The 25,311-nt window shown below is 42.3% G+C and overlaps 4 protein-coding genes across 9 annotated transcripts in view; 2 read left to right on the forward strand and 2 right to left on the reverse strand.

Moving 5' to 3' along the window:
- Window positions 1–2,200, forward strand: part of tab2 (TGF-beta activated kinase 1 (MAP3K7) binding protein 2) — a 32,539-nt gene extending 30,339 nt beyond the window's left edge. For all 4 annotated transcript variants that reach the window (XM_037449692.2, XM_037449694.2, XM_037449695.2 and 1 more), the window contains one exon: window positions 132–2,200. In XM_037449692.2, the coding sequence (XP_037305589.2) occupies window positions 132–271 (140 nt within the window). In that variant the 3' untranslated portion in view covers window positions 272–2,200. The remainder of the gene's footprint in view (window positions 1–131) is intronic.
- Window positions 2,201–3,423: 1,223 nt separating this feature from the next.
- Window positions 3,424–10,776, reverse strand: LOC119195367 (probable ribonuclease ZC3H12D). Of its 2 annotated transcripts, none has more exons than XM_037450232.2 (6): window positions 10,524–10,776; window positions 9,828–10,170; window positions 6,525–6,664; window positions 5,063–5,297; window positions 4,860–4,966; window positions 3,424–4,621 (listed from the first exon to the last, which is right to left on the reverse strand). In XM_037450232.2, exons 2-6 carry the CDS (start codon window positions 10,124–10,126, stop codon window positions 3,768–3,770), a joined length of 1,635 nt encoding a protein of 544 aa, XP_037306129.1. In that variant the 5' UTR covers window positions 10,127–10,170; window positions 10,524–10,776; the 3' UTR covers window positions 3,424–3,767. The 2 variants fall into 2 exon arrangements, with proteins under 2 accessions (XP_037306129.1, XP_037306127.1); XM_037450230.2 differs by having other exon boundaries at window positions 9,828–10,221.
- Window positions 10,777–13,783: 3,007 nt separating this feature from the next.
- On the reverse strand, window positions 13,784–20,532 carry ppil4 (peptidylprolyl isomerase (cyclophilin)-like 4). Its single transcript, XM_037448606.2, has 13 exons — window positions 20,393–20,532; window positions 19,993–20,060; window positions 19,174–19,238; window positions 18,938–19,055; window positions 18,469–18,611; window positions 18,165–18,261; window positions 17,616–17,732; window positions 17,393–17,517; window positions 17,166–17,232; window positions 15,664–15,775; window positions 15,445–15,541; window positions 15,226–15,358; window positions 13,784–14,159 (listed from the first exon to the last, which is right to left on the reverse strand). Exons 1-13 carry the CDS (start codon window positions 20,508–20,510, stop codon window positions 13,980–13,982), a joined length of 1,440 nt encoding a protein of 479 aa, XP_037304503.2. The 5' UTR covers window positions 20,511–20,532; the 3' UTR covers window positions 13,784–13,979.
- ginm1 (glycoprotein integral membrane 1) lies at window positions 20,509–25,308 on the forward strand. 2 transcript variants are annotated; one of them, XM_037448607.2, is made up of 8 exons: window positions 20,509–20,676; window positions 20,827–20,898; window positions 20,996–21,095; window positions 21,527–21,681; window positions 21,879–22,038; window positions 22,126–22,355; window positions 22,867–23,030; window positions 23,304–25,308. In XM_037448607.2, the coding sequence occupies exons 1-8, from the start codon at window positions 20,584–20,586 to the stop codon at window positions 23,413–23,415; spliced, it is 1,086 nt and encodes a 361-aa protein (XP_037304504.2). In that variant the 5' UTR covers window positions 20,509–20,583; the 3' UTR covers window positions 23,416–25,308. The 2 variants fall into 2 exon arrangements, with proteins under 2 accessions (XP_037304504.2, XP_037304505.2); XM_037448608.2 differs by having other exon boundaries at window positions 21,530–21,681.
- The last annotated feature ends 3 nt before the right edge of the window (window positions 25,309–25,311 follow it).

Consider the following 25,311-nt stretch of genomic DNA (forward strand, 5'->3'; position numbering starts at 1 on the left):
TGTTTTTCCATGTCTAGAACCAATTTCCATTTTCCATTGCCAAACACTGAAAAAACGTTCCAACATTTCTCAGCCGATATGTACTTGTTATCCTCCTCTTCATTCGTGACCTGACCTCCTCCTCCTTACAGACCCGGGCAGTAAGATTGTGAAGCCCATCGCAGACCAGGAGGAGGACGAGGGGCTGCAGTGGAACTGCACCGCCTGCACCTTCCTCAACCACCCCGCCCTCAACCGCTGTGAACAGTGCGAGTTCCCCCGGCACTTCTGAGCCAAAAAGGGTGAGCCGCCCCTCCGCCCGACAGACCACAATAGGGAAAGAAAAGGGCGGCTCTTGTTTCCTCTGTTACTCACCGTATGAAAACTCTGGGGCTGGTGGGGTTCTGTTTGGTTTTCCTTCATCCCTCCTCTCGAAGGTTTGTAGTGCTGTCATTGAAGGCTTGACTGGACGGTGTTTTTACGGCAAAGTCGGACAACACCTCACCTTTAGAGACCCGGAAACCAGGATTGAGTCCACTCGGCGGGTGATACTTTTCCCCCGGGGATACCTCGCTGCTGCCACTTACAGTATTACGAGTGTGGCCCTGCAGTATGACGGCACGCACACACACACACACACCAGCACATAAATAAACACACCTGCACAAAACCGGTGCAAATGTGCCTTTTGCTAATTACATTTGAGTTTTTCTCTGTAGAAGCAACGATCGGGAAATTGGGAACTGTGTTTGGCCATTGCTCTCCACTTGAAGGGAAAACTAACAGACTAACCGTGGGATTTTTTAAAGGATGGTCAAAAAGGGGGAGCCAGCAGTGCCACTTGGACGTGCCTCTCTCTCTCCACCCCTTCAGCATCCCCTTTTCTGTCTCCTCTGTCCTGAGATAATGAAACCAGGACAAGTTGCATGCTTTGTGTACAGTACACAGGGGTGAAAACTCTCCTCAAGCTTTTTACTGTACATAATTTTTAGAATGTGCCATGAAAGCCTTCTTCCTCACACTATGAATCACATGTATTTCCTGTAAGTATAGCTTTGTAGACTTTATTAACTTTTTTTTTAGTTTTTTGTCTCATTTTGCTTCCCTCTTTCAAACAAAAATAAGCACCGTTCTCCCCCCCAAAAAAAGGGAAAAAACGTTTTTAGGCTTGATTTCTGTGAGAGTTGAAGCCTTGCAGAAGGAGAGTAGCAGAGCAGTTAAATTGCAGTCACCATGAAGCCACGTCCTGCCCTGTGCCCTGTGCCCTGTGCCCTGTGCCCTGTGCCCCGTGCCCTGTGCCCTGTGCCCTGTGCCCGGTGCGCTTTCATGCGTTTCAGGATGTCAAATACGTTTGGACTGTTGGGGAGGAAAGGTTTGGGAGGGGGTCATTGAGCAAAAATTATAACCTGCCATCTTCTCTGACAACTGGAATGTAGGTCTAATGTTTTGGGGACAACTACACTTTAGTGCAAAGAGACACTTTTTCCAGAACAATCAGGAAGTCACTGCAGATCTGTGGAGCGTCTGATTGGGTGAAAGGTCTCCGTATCTTTCTTTTTTTTTTCTCTGGGAGGTAACAATGAACATCAACATGAACACATTGTGGTTTAAAGTATACCTATGATGTAGAAATATTCATATGGGTGCCATGTCTTTTTCTACACAGACCACTCAAGATAGTTCCAATTTGATGGAAGCAGACATGTCCACGTTGTATACTCTTTGCATTTGGCTCATTTCATCCTTCCAAGCGTTTATTGATGAGGGTGTTTCTAAAGTTTACTTATTGTCATTACCTTACCTTAACTGTGGAGTAGTTACTTTGTTTTTGTTTTTTTCCACACTTGTGAAACGTTGCCTTGTGTCAGTGCCTTAGACCCATTGAATTTGTATTGATTTATCTATTCTGTCACATCAGAGTGCCATTTTTAAAACCAAAATGTTCGTAATGTTTAAACCCATTTAAAAGTAGAAGATGGATTATTGTCTCTTAAGCACTTACGCCATACTTGTATCTTTTTTTTTTTTTTTTTTCCAATCCAAAGAAACCAGTTTTCAGCTTTGTCTGCACCTTGTTGTGAAGAGGCAGTTCATTCATGTTTTATTAAATGGAAAAAAATCATTTGGATATCTAAAGTGTTTCTTTGATTTTAGCTGGGAAAACTGTCTTTGTAACAGATAAGTTATTTGTAAAAATAATTAAAATCTATTCTGAGTTGTTGGGGGTTTGTCTTTGTGATATTGATATTTCCATCCACTAGATGGCAGAAGAGACCAACATAAGTAACACACATACAGTATATAAATACTAGGGCCGGGACTTTAGCGCGTTAATTTACGATTAATTAATTACAATGTGAATTAAGATTAATGTGTTATTTTTTGTGTAATTAATTTAACATTTTTTACGCATTTTTACACTTATTTTTTGCACCGCGGAACGTTTCTCACTGGGGGAGTTTCGGGGGGACCGATTATACTGGAGCACCAACTAGCGTTCATGACTTCAGACAACAACAAACCACAGTGAACATGAACGAAGAAGCTGACGAGACCGTGTCGGGTGTCCCCGTGAATGGGAAATGTTATTATAATAAACACACGGATGGAAGCGTCGATAAGAGCGTGGTTGTGTGCAAGCTGTGCAACAAGGAATTCACATCGAGCCTCAAGTATCACCTCAACGCAAAACAATTAGCAGCTAGCGTGGACGTACAAGGACCCACACCCAACCCACACTGCACCAGATGACTGGTTTAAGGACCAGGGTAACTAAGTCCACGTCTGAAAAAATAACCAATGTTCTGAATGTACTTGAAAGTACTGGTCTACTTAAAAAAACATAGTTTACAGAAGGTCTACTTACCTATAGGCTACCTGAATTTCTGAAAGTACTATATTTCTAAATATGCTATTTCTACACTTGTCTGCTGGAATTGGTTGAACAAAAATAAAAATCCAGGTGAAAAAAATTACTTCTCACTGTTCTCAGGTCAAATATTTATGCAATTAAAATGCAATTCATTTTGATTAATTAATTACAAAGCCTCTAATTAATTAGATTAATATTTTTAATCGAGTCCCGGCTCTAATAAATACCTACCGCCAGTTTAATGATTCCATATTTTACAGGCCCTCATAGTATTTGACCCTCAGCCAACACTTTTGCAACTTTTTATGTTAAAAGACGGGGCTCTAGTATTTTGCCTGGTATGCAAACTTAATAAAAACGTACCGATTTTAATGTTAATACCAGTATTTGTATCCCTGCTTCAAAAATAAAACTAGTCTGACCAAATGTAGAAATATCAGGATCACTGGACTGCTGTAAAATAAAATAAAAATCAGTCATACGTGGCTGAAGCGATTCGTTCCCCTGCCTCTAAAAACTTATTTATATTTAAAAATATTTCTTTGTTGTCTTCAAATCAAAAGATGAGGAAAGTAAATTGGATGCTTTTATTTCACAGAAAAATCATAAACACAGAATTCCTATAAAAAAACGGTTCACTGCACTTTTTTTACACAAGCGCAGAATAGAACTCCTCACTTTGAGGGAACTTGAGAAAACAACACATGCTGCTTTAATAAACCATTTTCACTACAATAAGTAGCACGTATTGCATTGCACTTTTATATCAAAGAAAGCATGCGGTCTGCTACATTTTCATGGCTTGAGCCACTTTTAATGACGGACTTTGCTCAAGTGGTGCTTCTTTCACTTAATAGAGAGGACTTCATTGTGGACTCAGTTTGAGTCAAATGTATAATACAAGTAACTTTCTAATCTAGATGGTGATGTGGCTGTTCCTGTAGCTCTGGATGAGAACAATCAGTTCCCTCATGTCGGAGATGTGCGGGTGAGCGTTCATCACTTGCTCCACCGTGCTCTGGGGGAAGAGGTTGCTCAGTTGGCTCCTCAGGCCTTTCCTCTGCTCGCTGCACGGGTTATTGGCGCCGCTCTGTGCCCACGGGTCCCTTGGCAGGCTGTGGCTCTGTTCGTAGGAGGGCTGTCTCATCAATTGCTCTGAGGAACGGCCGGGACGCTCCACATTGGGTGGAGGCAGAGCGGGGCAGGAGCCCCACGCCGGGTGGTGCTGGTAGTGGGGCGGCCTGTGGAGGCAGCACCGGCATTGGCTGCATGCGGGACGTTGGCAGGGCCTTGTCCCGTTTTGAGTAAGGTAGGCAGGGCCTCTGCCCAGGCAGGGCGTCTGGTTGTTCCCACCAAAGGACCCTGACTGGGAGTAGTCGTCATGGCCGAGGCTGTAGCTCGCAACTCCGCTGCTGTAGCTATGTGAGGGGCTGTAGGGATCGTCCTGGATGTAGAGCCTGGACATGGAACCCTCCATGGACCCGAAGGCCTCGTCCGCTTCAGGACTTGGGCAGACAAACTGCTCATTGGGTGAAGCCCTGTGTGTTTGATCCTCGAAGCTCAGAGGCGGAGGAGGGTTGGAGGAAGGGTACCTGAGCAACGGCTTGTATGCGGCGGGTCGGCAGTGCGTGTCCTGCAGGCTCAAATTAGGAGAGAAGTTTTTGGCCCGGTCTCTCAGCCCCCTCAGCTCATCAGCCACAGACATGTGCGATTGGTTGGCCCTCTCCGGGTGGTAAAACTTGCACTTGACTCCATAAGTACACTTCTTTCCTAAAAGAAGGAGAGAAGACGTTTCTTAGGGGCTCCGCACACAGCCGTAAAACTGTGTACAAACATTTTACAATCCCTAATCTAAAAAAAGATCACGTTGGGTTGAAAATCCTCGTTTCATTGCAAAGAAGTAACGCAGTTGGGAGATTCTACTGCTCGAAATCTCTAAACTTTCAGGCACCAGTTGAGAAACACTGGTCTAAAGTGAGCGCCATTGTTCTTTTAGAGTAAAACCTACCGTAAGGACAGTGCTGCAGCTTGTTGTCTGGGGTCCATGATTTCTTCCGCATGAAGTCATCAATGCCGGGTCCGTTTCTACCCAGAGGGTCGTCTGGAGGCATGAACCTGAAACCAGCACACGTACACAGTCGGGAACCAGGGGACGCCAGTTACAGTTCAGACACAGCGACACAGACGCTGGGTATGTGCACTCTGGCTTACTTATCATTAGCAAAGGTGTACATGAGCAGCCTCTCCTCGATGAACTTCTTCCATTGGGGGTTCTCGGTCTGCAGGTCGCGGTAGTTGTCGTTGGACACGACGATGCCGTCGGAGTCGAATGCCAGCTTCACGATGTAGCGGTCGTCGTAGCACACCACCCTCTTGCCGTTCACACAGCGGGATGGCGTGTACACCAGGATTTTCCTCCTCTCCAGCTCGTGGAGGACGTGTTGATCTAGGAAACACGTCACAGCAATAACGATAAAGATGCACACAAAGAAAATACTGGGTTTAAAAGACTAGACTTCCTAAATGTTTGATGAGTTAACCGTGGACAGTTAGAGTTCTGGTGTCGCACGAGAACACAAACAAGGATTTTTTTCTTCATTCCTTGATTTAGGTGTTGAGTAATTCTAGCCGAGTCACAATCAAGTCCGCCCTGCCTCAACAGTGTTGTGACTTCCATTGTACTTCCATTTATTCTAATGAATCATATTATTTGGATGTATCCCTCCTCTGACGTTCTCCCTAAGGTTTCTTTTTTCACCATTAAAGGGTTTTTAATTATTTTTGGGAAATTATTCCTGTGCTGGTACCGGGACAGAGGATGTCAGAGGACTGTTGTTCAGACTGTAAAGCCCTCTGAGGTACATTTGAAATCATTTTATTGCATTAATCGATAGATTCGATAACACTGTGTCTTGCGGGGAGGGGTTGCCCGTGCTGAAGGCAGCTCAGTGGCTCATTTAAGCATCTTCCAGCTGGATGTGAACACTGCTTCCACTGACCTTCTTTTACAGCAGCTGCTGTTTACAGTGAAAAGTGTTTTACCCAAGTAACCTGTATTGGTGTCACGTGACGGTATGCCTAAATTACCTTATGAGCAGGTTTATTTTAGGCCAAACCATTTTGTTTGGTAGCCCTAACCCAGCCAGTAGCAGCAAACTACATGAACAAGGCACAAAATAACAATATACAACGAAGATAAAGAAACATTATTAAATACACAAAAGCAATACCGTGTGTGTGTGTGTGTGTGTGTGAGGGACAGAGGCTACAGCTACCATCTTACCCCCCACTGAGCTACTCTGTAACAAAGAAAAAAGCTGCCCACCGTGACGCCTCATGCCGTTTGTAGTGTCAGTTGGTGCGAGGCATACATTCTGGTCGGCCCTGATTGGCAGTGCTGAAATATGACGGTTATGGTGTTTGTTTTTTAGGCTCAACTTCCTCAATGACAGGGCTGCATTCAATTCATTGTCTGTAAAGCACCTGCAGCTGTTTCAATACAGTATGACATCCCAATGGGGTGAGGTGGGCCTCAGGGGATGGAATGTGCACACAAATCTGACTGAAGTCAGCTTAAGCAACATCTCTGTGGCATTCTTCCCTATTAACTGATGTCACCGCTGTGTCAGAGGGAGGCGGCCAGCGGCGCCTCAGCTCCGTCATGGAACCTCACCTGCGATGGGCGCCTCAGGCCGCGGCTGCTCCTTCCTCCAGAGGGGGACAAACACAGTGATGTCCCGCAGCCCTTTGTCCCAGAACCAGCTCACCGCCAGATGGAGGCCCTGGCACGAAAACACCTTCTTGTTGCCATGGCTACAAAAACATAGAATCAACAGAGTCAAAAAAAACAACTTCTTCTTTTGTGTTTCGGTGCACCTAACACATCGCTTCTCCCCTTTTCAGGAAATAGATGTCTCCTGTTCTCTAAAACCCGATAGCAAAGTTTGAGAAAATGAGTAGAAGTGAACTTTATCACTAAAACATTCAGTTTCACTAAAGTACACCCTCTTTTCTGGAGTCCAAACCTAAATACTTGTGGATGAAATACACTGTTCTGCCCCTTGGAGAAACTAAAATGTGTGTACATGCTCATTGGACTGCAGTTTCCTCCTCTCCGTCAGCAGGGAGAGGCACCAAAAGGCAAGGCTCCACAGGACTTTTTGGAATCTGAATACAAGTATGTCTTGCATGGCTTTATTGGCGGGTCATAAAGTTGACTTTAAATGACGCTGAACCATAATGTCCCAAAATGTTCTAGTGTTCCACTTTGGTTGAGAATTATGGTGAAACTACTACTTTAGGGTGGCTTGCTGGTTTAAAGCATGAATTTTGTTACTTTTCCTTTTGCAATTTTGGAACTGTGAGGGACCAAGCAGCCAAGAAATGAGGGTCATAGCAATATTTCCCACAAATATATTTTGCTGATTTCAATCATGCATCTACTGGCATCTAAAGGTTTCAAATAAGGAATCAAAGTCCAAAAATCAGTGAAACAAATGTTTAGGCCTATAAATGAGATCAACAGACCAAACAAACTCAAACCGACCACGTACGTGTAGAAACAACCTGAACTGACCTCCCCAGTCAAATATCAGGGACACATTTATACAAACGGACCAATCCACATTAACACATAAGGGAAGACAAAAAGAACAAACTTAACAATACAAAATCAATAACACGTTACATAACTACACTAAAAATAAGTGTATATTTTAACATAAATAATAAATCTAAGAAAAGGAACAAGAAATTAGGAAATAATATAGCAACACAACCCATTCAACTCCCCCCACCCCAATTAATCTTTTGATTGGTAGCGGTAACTTAAACTCAAAGAAACGAAACATCAATCAAGGTGAATACTGCACAACACTAACTCGATTGTGTGCACGTCAACCAGTCAGCGATACACTGGAACTCAAATAAATCTTTTGATGAAAAGTATACCGTGTCTGAGTATTATTGCCAACTAAATATATGAACAGAAACTATTGAGCGCATGAAATAAAATACTGAAAATGTGCAAGACAAATTACAAGAAATATGAATGGGGGTTTGTATGTAAGGAAGTGCGTCAGAGGTGTCAAGTAACAAAGTACAAATACTTCTGTACTGTACTTTTTGGTATCTGTATACTTTACTTGAGTATTTATTTTTCAGACGACTTTTTACTTCTACTCCTTACATTTTCGCGCGAATATCTGTGCTTTCTACTTCTTACATACTGACGGACTGTTTGTTCTTAATGGACATTTTTTTCCTTTCAATACTTTTACTTTTCTACTTTAAGTAATTTTAAAACCAGTACTTTTATACTTTTACTTAAGTAAAAAGCTTGAGCTGATACTTCCACTTCTACAAAAGTATTTTCAAAACTCTATCTATACTTCTACCTGAGTAATGAATGTGAGTACTTTTGACACCTCTGATGTGCGTGCGTAACGTCACCGCTCATCACACGTGTGGCTGCATCCGGGCCATCACAGGAGCAATGAGTTGCATTTTGGGTTATTTTAGATTTAGCCAAAAGAGAGGCTTGAGGTCAATGTAACGCACGGGCAATAATGCAATGTAAGTCGCTTTGGAAAAAAGCGTCAGCTAAATGACATGTAATGTAATGTAACACCATCTTGACCTCTGTTAAAAAATCTGTCCCTGAAAAAGTTTCTCAAATGAGTCAAAAAGCCATATCACTAATTAGCCAGCTGAGGTGACAAATGCAAATGTGGGTTTCAGGTCAGAACACTCCACTAACTCCACGCCCGAGACCAACCACAGTAAAGCCTGCCTCACCTGGGGACCAAGGTGTTACAGTAAACTCTTCCTCCCTCCTCTTCCTCTCCACTGCTCTGTGTTCCAGGAATACATGAAAGCATTTGCCCTTCTATTTTCCCCCTTTTGAATTGATAGCGTGCCCTCTTCCTCCTCGAGACTCATTTGTTTGAGCAAATTCGGAAAGAGAACTTCCTTGTCACCAACATGGGTCATGTTGGTTTAAATGTCGGAAGCCGAGAGATTTAATAGCGCAGGAATTTGTTCCACGTGGTCAGGCGCGGCGGGAGAGCGTCGTGCGAACAGCTCAAAATCCGATCCGAGGCGTGACGTTATCTCAAAATGACAGGACAGACACGAGAATAAGCACATTGTGTTTTCACTTCCCACATGTCAAAATCTTTAATGAGGAAGTGTGCTTCTATCAGTACTGTAAAGTGAAACAAGATTTGAAAAAAAACAGGGACGCAAGGAAATTCATTTTTATGTTCTTTTTTTTTTCCAATTACATACATGAAGGTCTAGCGCAAAGTGTATGATTTGATTACTACTACAATCCTGTCGGGACAGACATAACGGTTATATAAAGAGTATATGAAAATAGACATACAGTTTGAATAAGAAGTGTCTATTGGTACTGTATGTAGTACAAACACATCTATCTCTATCAAAAAAGTTTCATGAGTTGTTATTTTAAACGTTACAATGTGTAACGTCCCTCCCGACTGGTGGTTGTACATTTTTTCCCTCCGTTATTAATCCGAGCGCCGCCTTCAAAATAAAAGCATCTAACTGATAACGGGAAATGCACAACGAAACCAAGAAATTTTACAACTCCGTGCAGGTTCAGAATTTGTTTATAAAAACCTGGGTGAACCTCTAAAATATGTATGTATCAATATAGATAGAGATATAGGGAATATAGAGAATTAGACCTATAATTAATCAAATTGGCTCTACCATGATTATAACGAATCTTGAAAATGTCAATACAACTCTCTTGGAGAGTTCATTTGATACTTTAATTTCTATACATTTTCAGAAACTTACTCTACTAGTGAAATGACAGCATAGAGTACAAAGTGAAATTTAACTTAAGTGACACCCATGACTACTCCCTCCACCACTGCAGCTAGAGGAATACATACGAACGATACACACGACAAGAATTGTTAATGAGTGAGCGTGTAAGTTGACTCACCTCATGGCCACGTTGCTTCCATCTATAACCACTGGTCTGAAGTCAGCGACGGGCTCCCGGTCCGGTCCCGGTCTGGGTGCACCGAGAGCGGGGCTGCAGCCTCTGGACACCAGCGTGGGGCTGTTCGGGCGGCTCGTGTCGCCACTGGGGGTGTGGCACGTCTTTATCAGCTCCGCGAGAATTTCGTTGGTCTGCGCGTCGTGGCGAAGGCTCTCCAGCACCCTCAGGATGTCACTGTGCGAGTATCCCAGCTTGAGGAACCGTTCCACCTTGGCGTGCTGCTGCATTTGCTGCTCCATGGCGGACGTGTTTCCTCTCCTCCACCTTACTCAGCTCTATCGGACTGGAGAGAGGGGGGGGGCACCTTACTTGTCAGCGTCTCCGTGGCAACGTCCTATATTGACAGGTGTCAACAGGTCGAAAACAAATGAAAAAGTGAATGGAGGCAGATTTAACTGTCACGCTGTCACCGTAAACACAGGAAGCCCCGGGGGAGAAGACTATAGCCCTGCCAATAATGCGAGTCGTGCTGCTCTCTGCACAGCTCGGCTACAAACCACATCCTCTAAATGCCGCTGAGTGCACACATATTCGTCTCCGTATACCGACCCGGTTCTGTGGCCAGCCTCACCGCTAAAAAACGGTCGTCCCAATCTCTACGGGCGCTTGGCGCAAGTTGTGTGGATCTTTACTTACACATCCAACAGGTGGTGGATCGGAGCACCGAGTCTCTGCCTCTGTGTGTGTGTGTGTGTGTGAGAGAGAGAGAGCTGCATTCACACACTGAGTGAGTGAGTGAGTAAGTCAGTGTGCCCATGTCACTCATTGAAGGAAGTGGCTGCTCCCTGATGGGAACAAAAAGCATATGAAGAGGAAGGAAGAGAACACTCTGTGAATTAGTGACTACTTCCTCATCGGGGGAGACCTGGGAGACGGACTTTTTTTGTGCAGGCCACAACTTTCAATTTCAACAAAGAATTCAGCCCATGCGATCTGTATTTAGGTCGCGTTGCTTTAAAAATGTGTATTTTCAATATGAAATGGGAACGGCAATAATATGATATGGGTACAGCAACACCCTAACGCATTAGCAACACCAAACACAAGCACAAAACGTCATTTCAACGTCGAAATATGGTTGAAATGAGCTCTGGCCGTCTAAGAGCTCATTTCAACGTCTTTTCAACCTACCTAAAAGTGCGTGAAACATCAACGTGCTAGAAAAGGGTACATTTCTTGATTATGTGTCATGTTGTAACGTAAGGTTGAAAGAGCGACGATAATATCATTAAGATTATCATAATGAATGAACTGGTCGGCGAAAATTGGTCTACGCAAAGACGTGATTTCTCTTAAAACGTCATGAATATGGAACTACAGAGTGTGTGTCGTCAACAATATGCTTTAAGGAAAAAATAATGCGGACCATCTGAAACACGTAACTCTTCTCACATCTGTAACGCGCATGCGCAAGTTCTTGGACGCTTGCAGAGCTTCCACCGGGTGCAGCGCGAGGGGAAGTGTGTCCGGGAGCAGAGCGACGCGAACGGGCTGATACAACCACGGCTACCGGCCCCAATACTCTGTAAGTACGTGCGTGTTCGAATGAAGCACACCTGGAACTGTAACCAGCTGTTTTTCTTGTGCTGCCCACTCGATACGGGAAAGACTGTTATTTTGGTAAGCTAGTTAGCGTTAGCGCAGATAGTTTGCTAGTTAGCATGCTAGCTTGGAACATGCTAGCTCGGAGCATGCTAGCGTTCAACATAAACTGGACAAAAAGTAAACATTGCAGAATATTTTCCGTGTGTTTGGTGTTGCTAATGCGTTAGGGTGTTGCTGTACCCATATCATATTATTGCCGTTCCCATTTCATATTGAAAATACACATTTTTAAAGCAACGCGACCTAAATACAGATCGCATGGGCTGAATTCTTTGTTGAAATTGAAAGTTGTGGCCTGTAAACAAGCTGGCCAACACATTGTACGTTGCTGCATGCTTAAACCAACATTGTAAAGTATGATACTGTGTAATATACCTCGAAATGTTACTCCAGATAAGGAATAAGTTGCAGATGAAATGTTGTTTATAATGTAATAAGTAAACATCTATAAATGAGGGTTCTAACACACCTGCTGCTGTAATTATTATTAGTCACTTTACTATTGACTATACACTGTCATCATAAACCCAAATGACAAACTTTGCCTTTTCCCTGAAGTTCTTTTCCTCCCCACAGGTTCCTGTGGATGGTGGTTACATCTGATGGAGGATGCCCCTGCAGCTGTCCCTGCAGTTGTCCTGCCTTACACCTGGCATACTACTTTCAATATTTGAATAATTGCCTTTGTAGGATTTGAACGGAGTGTACATCTTTAAGTTGTTCATTGTGTAAAGACCGACTCCTCCACTGTTCTCCCTCAGGTTTTGCCCAGCTGAAGGGAGTTTTATCTGTGCCGATGTGATTGAATTAATTCCATAGACGTCTTTTAAACGTCTCTTCCAACGGATAAATTGCTCGCTGGAAAAGTTCAAGTTACACACTTAGTCACAGTTGTCATGTCAACACATTTGATTAATTTGTATTTATTAATATCAATATAATACTAAACACTTTTCCTATACAAAAACACAATAAAAAAAATAAAATATTTTTTTTAAAATAAACTATGAAATAAAGAAGAAATTTACGTTTTTCTAGCATGTTTCACATACTTTTTGGCCGGTTAAAAGACATTGAAATTAGGTCTTTGATGTTCAGACCTAATTTCAAACCGATTTCACCCAAATTTCAACTTCAAAATTACGTCTTATGCTCACTGGGTAAGTTTATAATTCAATTATGGAAAACTGTCCAGGGTGGCATGCCGGTGTAGTGCCTCAAAAGGTCCTAGATTCAAACCTGCCGAGTCTGGGTGGAGTGTGCACATTCTCCGGTTTCCTCCTACAGTCCAAAGACGTGCAGGATATTGGTAACTCTGAAAATGCGTGTTGGTGTATGTTTGTAAGATTAAATGATCAGCAAGGGTGTACTTCCTTCTATGCTTTGTCTTTCCTTTTCAGAAAGGAAGGTACGATGCACCCTAAAGGAGACTATAGAGGACGTATTCTTACAATAGCATTTTGTATTTTTCTTGCAATTTATACACTACAGTATTCTTTATTGAGTTAGGAAGCTTCTTAAGCAAAACAATTTGACTGCAGTATAGTTTTAGCATGGAGGCTGCAGGATATCATCTCTAATTGCCAGCCAATGTTGACCTGATGTCAGACACCCCGAAGCTTAATTCAGATTATGTTGTGATTTTGCTTGTAGTCCAATTTATCCTTTCAAATGTAAATTTAAATTCACTTTTGACTAACTGTTCACCTCCATGCCTTCAAACTGGATACAAAAATGCTCAAAACGGTTTGACTGGTACTCGAGAAGTGAGTCAACAAATGGAGAGGTTGTGATGTCACCCTCCTGATACGAGGTGGCTGGAGTGAAACACCAGTGCATTTCTTCTTTATTTTAGAGACAGATGTTTTCCATGCTTTTATTTTATAAACGCAAAATAAAACTTGTTAGAAACAAGTCAAAAGTTCTGGTATGAGTCATCTACAATGCTTGTTCTAAACTAAGCAGTGTATAAATGTAAATAACAAGAGGGGGAAGTCTGTTGTAGAATTTAAATTACATTAACAGAGGTCGAAAAGGTAGATGATTTACTAAACCAAAAGTTAGATTACCACAGACCAGGAATACTTTATTAAGTCTTGGGCTCAAACATTTTCTTTAAGGTTAATTTCTGTATTTCTCAACCCGTATTCTATGTTTTTGTGTTAAAAGGGGTCAACAACTGTAGTGTAACATCCATATTGAGGGAGAATGCTGAGATGGAAGTGGAATTGCTCGGGTTAGTAATGATCCATCACAGGAAATAAATAATGAAAATTAAAAAAGGACACCAGTTACATTGAGGGTTTTTTAATTTGAAAAACAAGTTTGCAACATTTTTTCCTCTTTAAGACATTGGGAAGAGGAATTGAACATCATCCAATTCTTTTTTTGTTAAACTCAAAGTGAAGTTAAAGAGCTGCAGTTAAATGCTGGTGACATAATTGATCGTGCCGTGTACAGTGGGCGCATCTCCATGGCTACGTTGCTTCACCTGTACCTACTCCTCTCTCCCCCATTGGACCGCTTAGAGGAGCCGCTGCGGCTCCGGTCGCCGTGGCCTTTGTCTCGGCCCGCTCTTCCGTGCTTGTGGTCCCGGTCTTTGGAGCGGGAGCGGGATTTAGAGCGCTGGCGTCCCGTCATTTTGTCTCGCCGGCGTTCCTTGTCGTCCTGGAGATGTCACAGTAGATGTGGGAGACAAATATTCAGACTGCATTGAATTTGTGGTACAGCTTTACTTACTTTGCGGATTACAGTTTATCTATTCCATTCCCACAAAAACCATCTGACTCCAGATGTGTCGGTGCTGAGTGTTTTCTTGTGGTGAGAAAATGGTCCTTCTTCAATAAACTCTTTGATCAGCTTTTTGAAAATGTCTGATCTTTGGATTGATGTAACCGGCAGTGTACAAGAATGTTGAAAAAGCACTGTAAACATCTTCAGGAGAAATGCAAACATTAATCTGGAAATATAATATATCACTAAAGAGGTATAACCTGTTTGGTTGTGTATGGCTATTGACAACCCAATTACTGTCACAATAACGACTCTTAGCAAGAAAAGCTTAATCTACTGACAAAGTTCACCTTAAACTACAGAAACTTTGAATGATCAAATTTTTAAGGAACGTTAAAGGGTGTTAGAGATTGCATCCTTGTTGTCTTTAAAACAAGGACATTTGGACTAGATCCCTACTTTAGCCAAAAGGCATGCCTCACAATTGGTGCGATACGTTCGGAGCCACAAACACCTCGAGGGGCATTTAAAATGTTACTGTAGTTACTCGTTTTCTGTTGCTGCCATTTAGTGCTGTTGGCAACATTAGCTTTTAGCTGCCAGATAAGCCGTCCGCATTTTGAGAGCCATGTAGAGGTGCTATGAAATCAGCACCATTTTTAACGTATTTATGTAATGCAAACCAATGTTTCCCCTCAGTTTAAAACTTTAGAATTTCATCTGTTCATAAAATAACAAGGTATAGACCTGCTCTGTGGGGAAGGCGAGCGTAAATGACTTCTACTGTGATATGGCACCATAAAGAAAATGCAAACAAAATTCCCTCCACTTGCCGGGGGGCACCCCTCTAATGTAATGGCTTTAGGAGACAGCGCATACAATCTTAATGCCCCCCCAGGCTGGAATCTGGACTTTTGTGATAAACACTTTTTTTGTGTAACTTGTAACACTGAAACTTCCCCCACAAATATAACCAAAGGATGGTATAGCGCTGAGATACCTTGTGGTCTTTGGACTTCCTGTTATCCTCATCATCTGAATGATGATGGTGCCTCTTCTCCTTGTGCTTCTTCTCATAGTGCCGGTGGCTTGCCGCCTCCTCTTCTTCATCAATTATCAACTCATACTTGGAGCTTTCCGGAAGATTAAGGCAAAGCTCCCGGAAGTTGAGAAAACCAGTGCTGAGTTGAAACCCCTGCTCAATAACACAAAAGGATACTCTTGTTTCGGCTTCACTTGATCCTTGAGGGCAAATTTGGATCGATTCTCCACATCCTTCTCGTAGGCCTTGAAGTCATCTTTAGTATACTTCCCACCTATGAAAGAAGGAAGTCTGTGATATGGAAACACGCTTTGGATGGCGTTAACATGTCCACCATTCAGTGCAAATACAGAAATATTCATAGCATGCAAAACATAGAGCCTTTAGTGAGAGTACCTTTGCCTTTCCATCTGATCTTTGCGACCGACTGGCTGAAGTCTACGTGAATGCGTCGATCATCAATAAGCACGTTGTCCATTTTGAAATACGCCTTTTCACAATCTTCTTGCTTTGGAGACGGAGAGCATAAAGCGCAAACGTGTAATAGAAATAAAGGACATGTTCTGTAGAAATAAAAAGCTCATTAACCATAAAAAAACATTTGAGCTTATAAAACAGAAAGTGTATGAAAGCAGTCGAAAAAATAATGAAGTATCCTCATCCCCCACCTCTATAAGACCACTCGCTTAGTCTTTGGAAAAAAAGGAAAACATTTATTTTAGAATGTCATTGGTTGTTTTTTGCTGGAGTTAGAGATGTTAAAAGTATGTTTGACTCAAACAAATGACGGTCAGCCGACTACCACTAATCTCTGCAGCTGTATCACGCCTTCAAAACAATTACAATTTAGCAACACGGAAACAACGCTGTGAGAAGAGAAACTAGCGTGACATTTTTATGCAAATTATTTCAAAAGCCTTGTTATCCTTTATTAGTAGAGGACATTTTACACACAATACTGTCCAAAATACATTAACTATTAACGTGACCTACTAGTTATCTTTCATATTCTAATAATGTGCATATAATGTCATGAAATTATTTCACTGTATTAATGTAATGCCCGTGCGAAGCTGTTTATCTACAGCTACGTGCCTGGCGCCTCCCGGTGGTTTAAATATTTATGTCACGTCCTGCATTTTATTTTCTGCTTCACTTGAAGCGTTGTCTTCAATTAACATTCCATGTTTGAAAGTTTTCAAAAAAACGAAGGCCAGAGGCAAAAACATGCTTGACTAAATTCAAGGATCACATTTCTTACTTCGGCAAGAATGTCCCATGATCTGGTTAAATATAGTAGATTAGTCTAACTTTCATTAGTGTTAGCCTAAATTTCATCTCTCTATCATATGACTCCAGCAGTCCATCTTATGATTACTAACACGTCATAAAAAGGAACAAACAATAGAGCTCATGACTAACATCCAGTATTCAAATTCCTCCTTCTCCTTGTGTCACTTTCACAGGCCGGCGGAATGGGACGGGCAAGTCGCAGCAGAGTCGCAGTGGAAGTGATGTATGCGGGAGACAAATGCCTCCTTAAGGATGCAGCGTAACGACTTTGAGACACTGCTACTGTGTGCAAAACATGGCAACCCCCGACAACGAAACTCAGTACCTGTGCCCGGCATCTATTGGGCGAGTATTTATTCTGGAGTTTAACACATAAAACCTCAACAGGAGGGTTTTAGAGTTCAGTGACAAATAGAGTTATTCTCAACCTCCGAGTTGCAGTTGTGACCGCAGCACCGATTGGTTAGTTTGATGTTAAAGTGGGAATTTACCTTGCCGGCTTCTCCAGATTACATAAGGGGGCACAAGGAAGCTGAAGAATGTAGACTACACAAGTGCTGTTTTAATTAGATATGTTAGAGCAAGTAGAAACAAAAGATGCTGACCTTATCAAACTCAATGAAAGCGTAACACAGGGAATCTCCACTTTTCCAGTCTCTGATGATCTCACAGCTATGCAAAACAGAAAAACATGAGGAATAAATAAAATCACACACACACACACACACACACACACACACACACACACACACACACACACACACACACACACACACACACACACACACACACACACACACACACACACACACACACACACACACACACCTACCTTTGTATGGTTCCAAAGCGGGAGAAGATGATTTCCAAATCCTCGTCAGTGGTTACCGGATTCAGTTTGCACACAAACAGCACGTTCTCTGGAGGCCTCATATCAGCATCAGGGAGGTCGCCCACCTTGTGGAATGGATGACATAAGAAAGTGTATTAACTACTCAAATTGCAACTACGGCACAGCGTCAGTTGAAGACTGAGGTCCTCTCTCTTCTCCTCACCATCTCCAGCAGGATGGCCTGAGTCTTGGCTTCTTTCTCCTTTAACCTCTCCTCCAACTCCTCAGCGGCTTTACCATCCGTATCATCGATAACTTCGTCAGCTCCAATTCTGCCGCTCTGCAGAGAAACAGTTGTAGTTATTGAGGCAGTGAATGCTGTTCTTACATTCACTATGGACATTTTTTCATGTTCATGTGGGCCATGGTGGCACGTGGAGTAGTGTGATGCGCTGCGAGACGCAAGGTTGGTGGTTTGAATCCCGGCTGCTCCATGTCGAAGTGTCCCTGAGCAAGAAACCTAACCCCTAATTGCTCCCCAGGCAAAATGTAATGCATAGGTTATGATGTAATGTAAGTGGCTTTGGATAAAAGCGTCAGCTAAGTGACATGTAATGTAATGTCTGCCTCATCCAGGTGAGGTTTCTGGCTCAAGGGTTGAATATTGGTTTGTGATTGGAAGTCAAGACAGGGATGTGGCATTATTTATGTCGGCAGTGAAGATAAAGTGAAATCTCTCATGGAATTTAATGAACAGAACCACGGCACCCACATCTAGCTGCTCTTTGGTGGGTTCAGGTGATCGATCTGGCACCGGCAAATCAGGAGGGTCATCGAGCGGGTCTTCCAGGACCACTGTGTGGTTTATCCTGCAGCAAAATGAAATTCTTGGGTCATGGCTGGAAAAATGTGGGAAGAATATTGCAAAGCTCTAGAGGGTAAAACACTCCCTCTGTCCCCATGCAAGGGATTTTGATTGTCTATACTTATGGTTCAAAATAGATCAAATAAACCCAACAGTTATTAGTGAATCAAGGTACGAACCAGACTTCTCTAACGTTACAACTCAAGTTCACCTGATATCCTGAAATGGAACAAAGTCCTTGTCAACGAAGGTCTCGTTGATTTTGTCCAAGATGTCCATGCCTTCTGTCACTTCTCCAAACACTGTGTGAACTCCATTCAGGTAGTCCAAGTTCTCACCCATGGTTATAAGAAACTGAAAACAAGAATATCAGATTACACACACCATGTAACAAACCGAGCATTTGATCTGTAAGTTTGATATGATTTATGCTGCAAAATATTATGTACAACCAAGATTGAACTCTCCAGGAATTGTTATACACAGACATGATTCAATTAAGCAATAAGGCTGTACTTTATTGTCCAATTATGTTCTGGGGTGCTTTTGGCAACCCTTCGAACTGTTACATAATTGAAGATAAAGTATTGCCTCAAGTACCATATTGGTACCATACAAGTCCCACACCATTTGAATGAATTTTGGCAGCTTGCAGGGTAAAAAACAACACATCTATTTACCTGGGAGCCATGTTGATCATTTCCGTTGTTCACCATGGACACCGTCCCTTTCTTCCTGTGTTTGATGCGAGGCACTTTCTCTACATCAAAAAAACGGGCCTGGTCCCCATAGATTTTGCTAAAAAAAAATAAGAAAGAAAGAAAAAAAAAGAAGAGGAGAAAAGAAAATTGTGACAGTGTTCAACTTCCAGCATCAAAAAAAGAAAGAACACCATGCCATGGTGAGGATGACCCACCTGTAGATAGATTCTCCACCCCGGCCTGTCCCAGTAGGATCCCCAGTCTGCACAATGAAGTCTCTCTAAAAAGCAAACAATCACAGTGTTATAGCAGCTAAATTAAAGCTGAATGGACAAATAAGGAGAGCATTGTCCAAACTGTACTCTCCTTTGTTTTGACGGATTTAGGATTCTGTGACAATTTAATTATAACAAGAGATTGGAAGCTACACATTTTCCAGGGTGTAATTCAGAATCAAATGTGTGAACACTATGTGATGATGAAAGCAGTCAGTGATAACTAAAAAAAAAACAATAATATCAATAAAAATGTAAATCTAAATAAGGTGTATGCAAACGACAGGTAATACTCAAGGGCAACGGTCTTTGTGTTGCTTTTCTTTGTGGCGGAGGTACTACGGGGGTGTCTTCAGAATCAGAATTGCATTTGTCTTTAAATACACATTAACACGTTTCCAACATATTGTAGCGAACAAATAAATTGATGCAGAATACGTTATCTTTCAGTGAGCAAAACACACATTGTGCTCCCCACAGGAGCTCTCTCAAGCTGGGCACCAGTTCCTTCACGGCACCTTTCATGCAACTACGTCAGCACAGGCACAAGCCAATCAGATCGCTTATATTCTCACGTCTAAAGAGCTAAAACAATAATAGATGGCGGACCAAACTCCGCAGAACAGGGGGTCCATGCTCCATCTCGCCATCAGTTTGGGGGACCTTGGGCTGAACAACGTCGAAGGCCCTGCTTTGTGGGGTGATGATAACTAGAACTACCTTTGTCACAGAAGTGGTCAAAGAGCCATTTAGTTTTACCTGGACGTTGTGGATGAGGCAATAGTTGTAGTACTTTATCTTGCATAGTTTCAGGAAGTTGAGGCAAGCTGTGAAATAAAAGAGCACAAAAGGTTAAACCGACAGTCATTCCAACGTTCCTACAGTCTGTTTTTACGCGTATCGTTTGGCGTAAATTAAAGAAGTTCACAAAAGGGGTTTATTCCGGTTGTATTGTTACTGCTAAGGGTACTTAACGTTAACTGTTAGTTCGTGCTAAAATAAACAAGTGAATAGACGCAGGTTAGCTAACAGCCTAAGCTAGCAGCCACTTAACGTAAACACTGCATTAGCTTTATGCCTCAATGGCTAACGTTAACTCAACTGGCCACCAGTTCACCAAATAAACTGCTGTGAAGTTCAAATCATTGGATTTTCTCACTTTTTGGTCTTTCCTCTGTGAACAAATCAATAACAATATCGCCTAACGTCGTTTCAAGAAGCACCGCCATGCTTTCGTTCCTAAACTCGCGAGAAGAGTGTCCGGATTCACTGCGCATGCGCAATACACACGTCTTGCTCTGTTTTTGTTTTAACTAACGCTAACTCCGTCGACTGGCTGTTTTCGCGAAAATGGAAACGACAGGCCTAACGATAGCCATTAGTGTTATCTCTCTTTTTGTCTCAGTGGCGTGCACAGAGTCTCCGCCAAGGCAACTGAATACGGTAACTTAACTGTCACCAACAGCATGATGTGCCAGCTTGATGATGTTGATGTTAGCTTAGAGTTAGCTTAGCCCCCTGCCCACCCCATCGTCCAATGTGTTGCTAACTTCACGTCTGATCTTGCTTTTCTTTATAATTGTTCACCTCTAGGAAAGTATCCTAATAAATGTGACGGCGGGGACAGTTGTGGATACACAGCAGCAAGACTCCAACAACTTACAGGTATTGAATTACGCTACAAGCCAACTTTTCAAACGTTATCGCAGCCAAAAGGTGGGTCCACCGATCAGCCTTCACAGTGTTGGTTCTTTTTTTCCAGATCAATTTAAACATCTCAGTGGACGAAGAACGGGTGCTGGTCAATGATATCCCAGTAGAGCTGTCAGGGGTCACCAGGTTCATCTGTCAAGCACTCCTCTGTGAGTTTTCCGCGCATCACTCGTCAACAATTCAATTACTAAACCATGATAAGAAAGTACGAATCTAACTTTACCCTCCAGAAAGTCCACTGGTTGCCTGATAGAATGAAATTAGTCTGCGGGGTCTTTTCTCTGTATTATGTGATTACTTTGCTTAATTGCATAGGCATCTAACATATGGATCAGTAATGGGCTTTAAAAAACAGTGGCAACTTGTATTAAAAATGATTCCCAAAGCAAGCAATCTATCTAACTTGCAAAAGGAATTAGTTGGAAAGTGTTTGGGAATCTTCCTCCATGGGAGACTTGATATTTGAGTCCATATCAAAAATGACAATGAAAAAATGACTGTTGTAATTTACTAATGGAAGGTGAAATCTACATTTTTGGCAGATTGTCATGAGCATGTACTTTGAATCCTATTTTTCCAGTAGACGGCATCAATGGAAGCAGTGAGTTTGAGTCTGGGGACTTGGTGTCCACTGTCACGCGGGTGATGGTGAGCCAGAACCGGCTATACAGCGATTCAGAGGAAGTAGTGGCTCTGCAGGTGTTCAGTGAAGTAATAGAGATGGATGGGAAAGAGGTAAATAACCGTGGACCAAAATGATTAAAGATAATGTGTATTTTATGAACCTTGTTTGTTTTTTTACCTCAAAAATGTTAAATGTACTAATAAGGTCAAATTCTTTCAGAACGGATGATCAAAATAATACTCTAAAACCCCCACATGATTTGTATTAGTGAAACTTGAATACATCTTTACACTTTTGGGTCCTGTAGGTCCAGCAGCCCGACATGTGTGAGGTGAAAATCCTGATGAGCCCTGATTTCCAGAAGCTGGCTCAGTTTACCAACATCTACCCCATTGGACACAGTGAGATCTTCAGGCTTCCCAGGGAGAATGACGTGCTTGTGACGGAAAAGCCAAATCACACGAAAGGTATGAAACCACAGTGCTGTTTCTCTAAACACTCCATAGCGGTCCATTTAAGTGTGTGCTCTAAAACGGTCTATTTCTAAAAATCAGACAAAGAAGAGCTCATGTCGCAGACCACCAGCCAGTATCCCCTGAAGCACACAGAGACCACGCTGGAGGAGATTGCGGCACCTGGAAAGCTCCCGGAGACTCCGCTTCGCATGGACCCCGACCTGCTGTACGACATCAGATACGATGATGATTTTGATGTCAGGGAGCCGAGGCAGCCGGACCAGATTCAGATGAAGACTCCAACCAAAGAATCTATATCCTCCTACTCTGTAAGCAAAATCTTATGCCAGACCCTAGTTGACGACTCAGTGTGCACTGCCTCAGAGGAGTCGACGAGTTGTTGTTTTTGGGGGGTGACAGGCTGTTTGAAGGTAGGAGGCCAAGGTAAGTTTGCCCAAGCTGACAGCAGTGGGCCTATTATCCCCCTGCACTCTCTAGGATCAGGGCTGATGTCTTTAACTGTGCCAAATGTTGTGCCATTTTGACAAGCTTTAGGAGCATTTTGGGAGCAACAATAACTTAAACATTATTGACCAATATAAAGCACATTCCCACAAGATGTAATATCACATGCCACACTTTTCTAGATGTTAGAAGGGGTTGTGCTAGCTAAGCAAATTGTATTCCAGTGAGAAAGCAGAAAGCAGCTTTATGACGGGCAGATTCACTTTGGTTTGTTTTATAATCTTTCCTTTGGAAAACCTTTACAATGAGCAATACTGTCTGAGTTCTTGTAGCAGCAGGAAATGCCCACGGGTCACATGTCCGTCCTCTCCTCAGGCCATGTGTCAGTGGGTGGAGGGAGTGAGGGAGCATCTGAGGCGCTTCAGCTCTGAGTCGCTGCCGCTCTTCTTCCTGGTGATGTGGGTGGTGGTGATCGGTGTCGTCGGGTCAGCAGTTATCGTCAAGATCTTGGACATGTTCTTCCCGACTTGTGAACATAAGTGAGTTTGTGTTGTGGGGTTTTGAGGGAGTAAATAATGTTCGATGAGGTGTGCTCAGCTGTGTCGTCGGTCACCGTTTGACCTTTTTTTATTTCTTATTTACTCATTTATTTTGCAGGGACAATGCACGCTATAACAGTTGTATTGTAAGTGAGCCCGAGTTAGCCAGAGAGGTTAATTTCCATCTGCTGTCAATAGTTAGTCAACTATTGAGTATAGTAAAACTTAATTGTTTCAAAATTGTTTCAAAACTTTTTTCCTCCTCTTTCACAGGGACATCTTTCACATAAATCCTGTCACTCTCATGCCAGAGGACGAGAAACACACTCTGCTGGAGAGTATAGAATTAGAGGCACAAGAGGAAGAAGACCAGGACAAGCCCTGAAGGAATTGACTAGGCCAGCTCCTTTTACTTTCAGTTTGTTCTTATTTGTTCTTTAACATCGCTTACTGTCTCACATTATCATGCTAGTTTGTGTTCAGATTTGTGAAGCGGTTGTGTTTTTTTTCCCTTGGTTAATCCCTTCAGCAGAATAGCCACAGATCAGGAGCAGACCCTCAAATAGACTGGTGGTTTGTTGCTGGTCCGCCTCAGATTTAGTCCCATTATATAATTAGCAGAGAAAGTGAGCAGTTTAATAGCACTAGGGTTGAGGCTGTGGCACTGACGCTCACAGGTCACCAGAGAAGCACTCCGTGGCTGTTCAGGGTAGATGTTATGGAAAGCCTGTTGCATCATGTCACAAATGACATAACATGCCTGCCTTCTAATGTGACATGTTGCTTTTTCTGACACAGGTTTTACCCACTTGATGGGAAAAATGCCGTAGCAAAGTGGCTCACCCTTACAAATGTTTCTTTATTGTGATATAAAATGTCAAAAGCAAGAAAGCCGGATTCATGTTTGTTGTTGAAGGTTTTGAACTAGTTCAACAACTTGGAGATTACATGCGTTGGCTTATGATTGACACCAACGTCATGTCATACAGCTAGGTTGGATGTTATATATCGACAGTATGTACAAAAGTGTAAAAAAATATTACTTGCCAAACTATTTCTGGCACAGTGATTATCTAGAGACTTGCCATGTGGTGTCCAGGCAACCAGCAGATACATAGTCAGAAAGTCGGTGCTTTGACCCTTATATGTAATGCTGAAAGGAAATGAGCGTCAAAGTATTCCTTTTAAGCAATCATGGACAAGACAACCTAAAAAAAGAAAGGGTAAAAAAGGCAGGCCTGGAATACCAATAAATGAACTATAGGTTCAGCAAATGAATATGAACAAACTGGATTTTTCAGGTGCCGCAACCAACAAGTTTGAGTCTTTGTTTTCAATGTATTTTCACACTATGCTTTTCCCCCCAAAAATTCACCCTACGGCCTCCCTGAATGCACCTCCTTTTTAAGGCCTGTTTTCTGCTATCGAAGCTCAATCAATAGATGATTGGGGTGGTGTGAGTTGCATTTGGTTTTCTTTGACTTGATGTGTGGCGTCCTGTTTATTACTACGGAGAGTCCCTCACATTGTCTATGCAGAGACTGGACTGGTCCAGTTCAGTATGTAAATTATTGCTTAAGAGTAGAAAACTGGGCTTGACTTGGTTTTAGTTATTGGTTGAAAAAGTAGGTTTAATTAATCCCAAACTCCCAAGATTTTTGTCTGTGTAATTTTATTTGGAGATTAATCAGTCTTTACTATAAAAACACCGGCTTTTACGGCAGAGGGTTAGGGCCAGGCAGAAGGGGAAAAATAGTTTATTTCCAGAATATAGTTCCAAAGTTTTCAATAAATGCACTAACACTAGTATTTCCATTTCTTCTCAAATTAAATCCTAATGCTCGACCTAATTGTTTAAACTTTTGTTAAGTTTATTCATTAAAAGCTAAATAGAAAAAAAATCCCTCTTCCAAAAAAAATCCAAATACTCCTCCGCAGCTCATTGGGCACAGTGCATGATGTACTGCATTAGCCAACAGGTGCATGTGTAGTCTAGCTAGTGAATGTACTTTGCTGCTCGTTTGGCATGACGACTGAAAATAGCTCCACGATCTCTGGTTCAGCCTCAAATTCACAATTGATAAACTTGATAGTTTTGTGCTTTAAGGTGGCACTAAATTAGCCTTTGAGGCAAGCAATGTCAGGCATGATGCGGAATAAAATAAGTTTGCTGTTAATTTAAATGGGGGTTGACTATTTTGAGACATTTGTGTGCATACATTGTATGAATTACAGCAGGACGATCCTGCTGATTAAATGCTCACCTTATGACCATCAAGCC

Source organism: Pungitius pungitius, chromosome 20 (assembly GCF_949316345.1).
Source record: "Pungitius pungitius chromosome 20, fPunPun2.1, whole genome shotgun sequence".
NCBI classification, from domain to species: domain Eukaryota; kingdom Metazoa; phylum Chordata; class Actinopteri; order Perciformes; family Gasterosteidae; genus Pungitius; species Pungitius pungitius.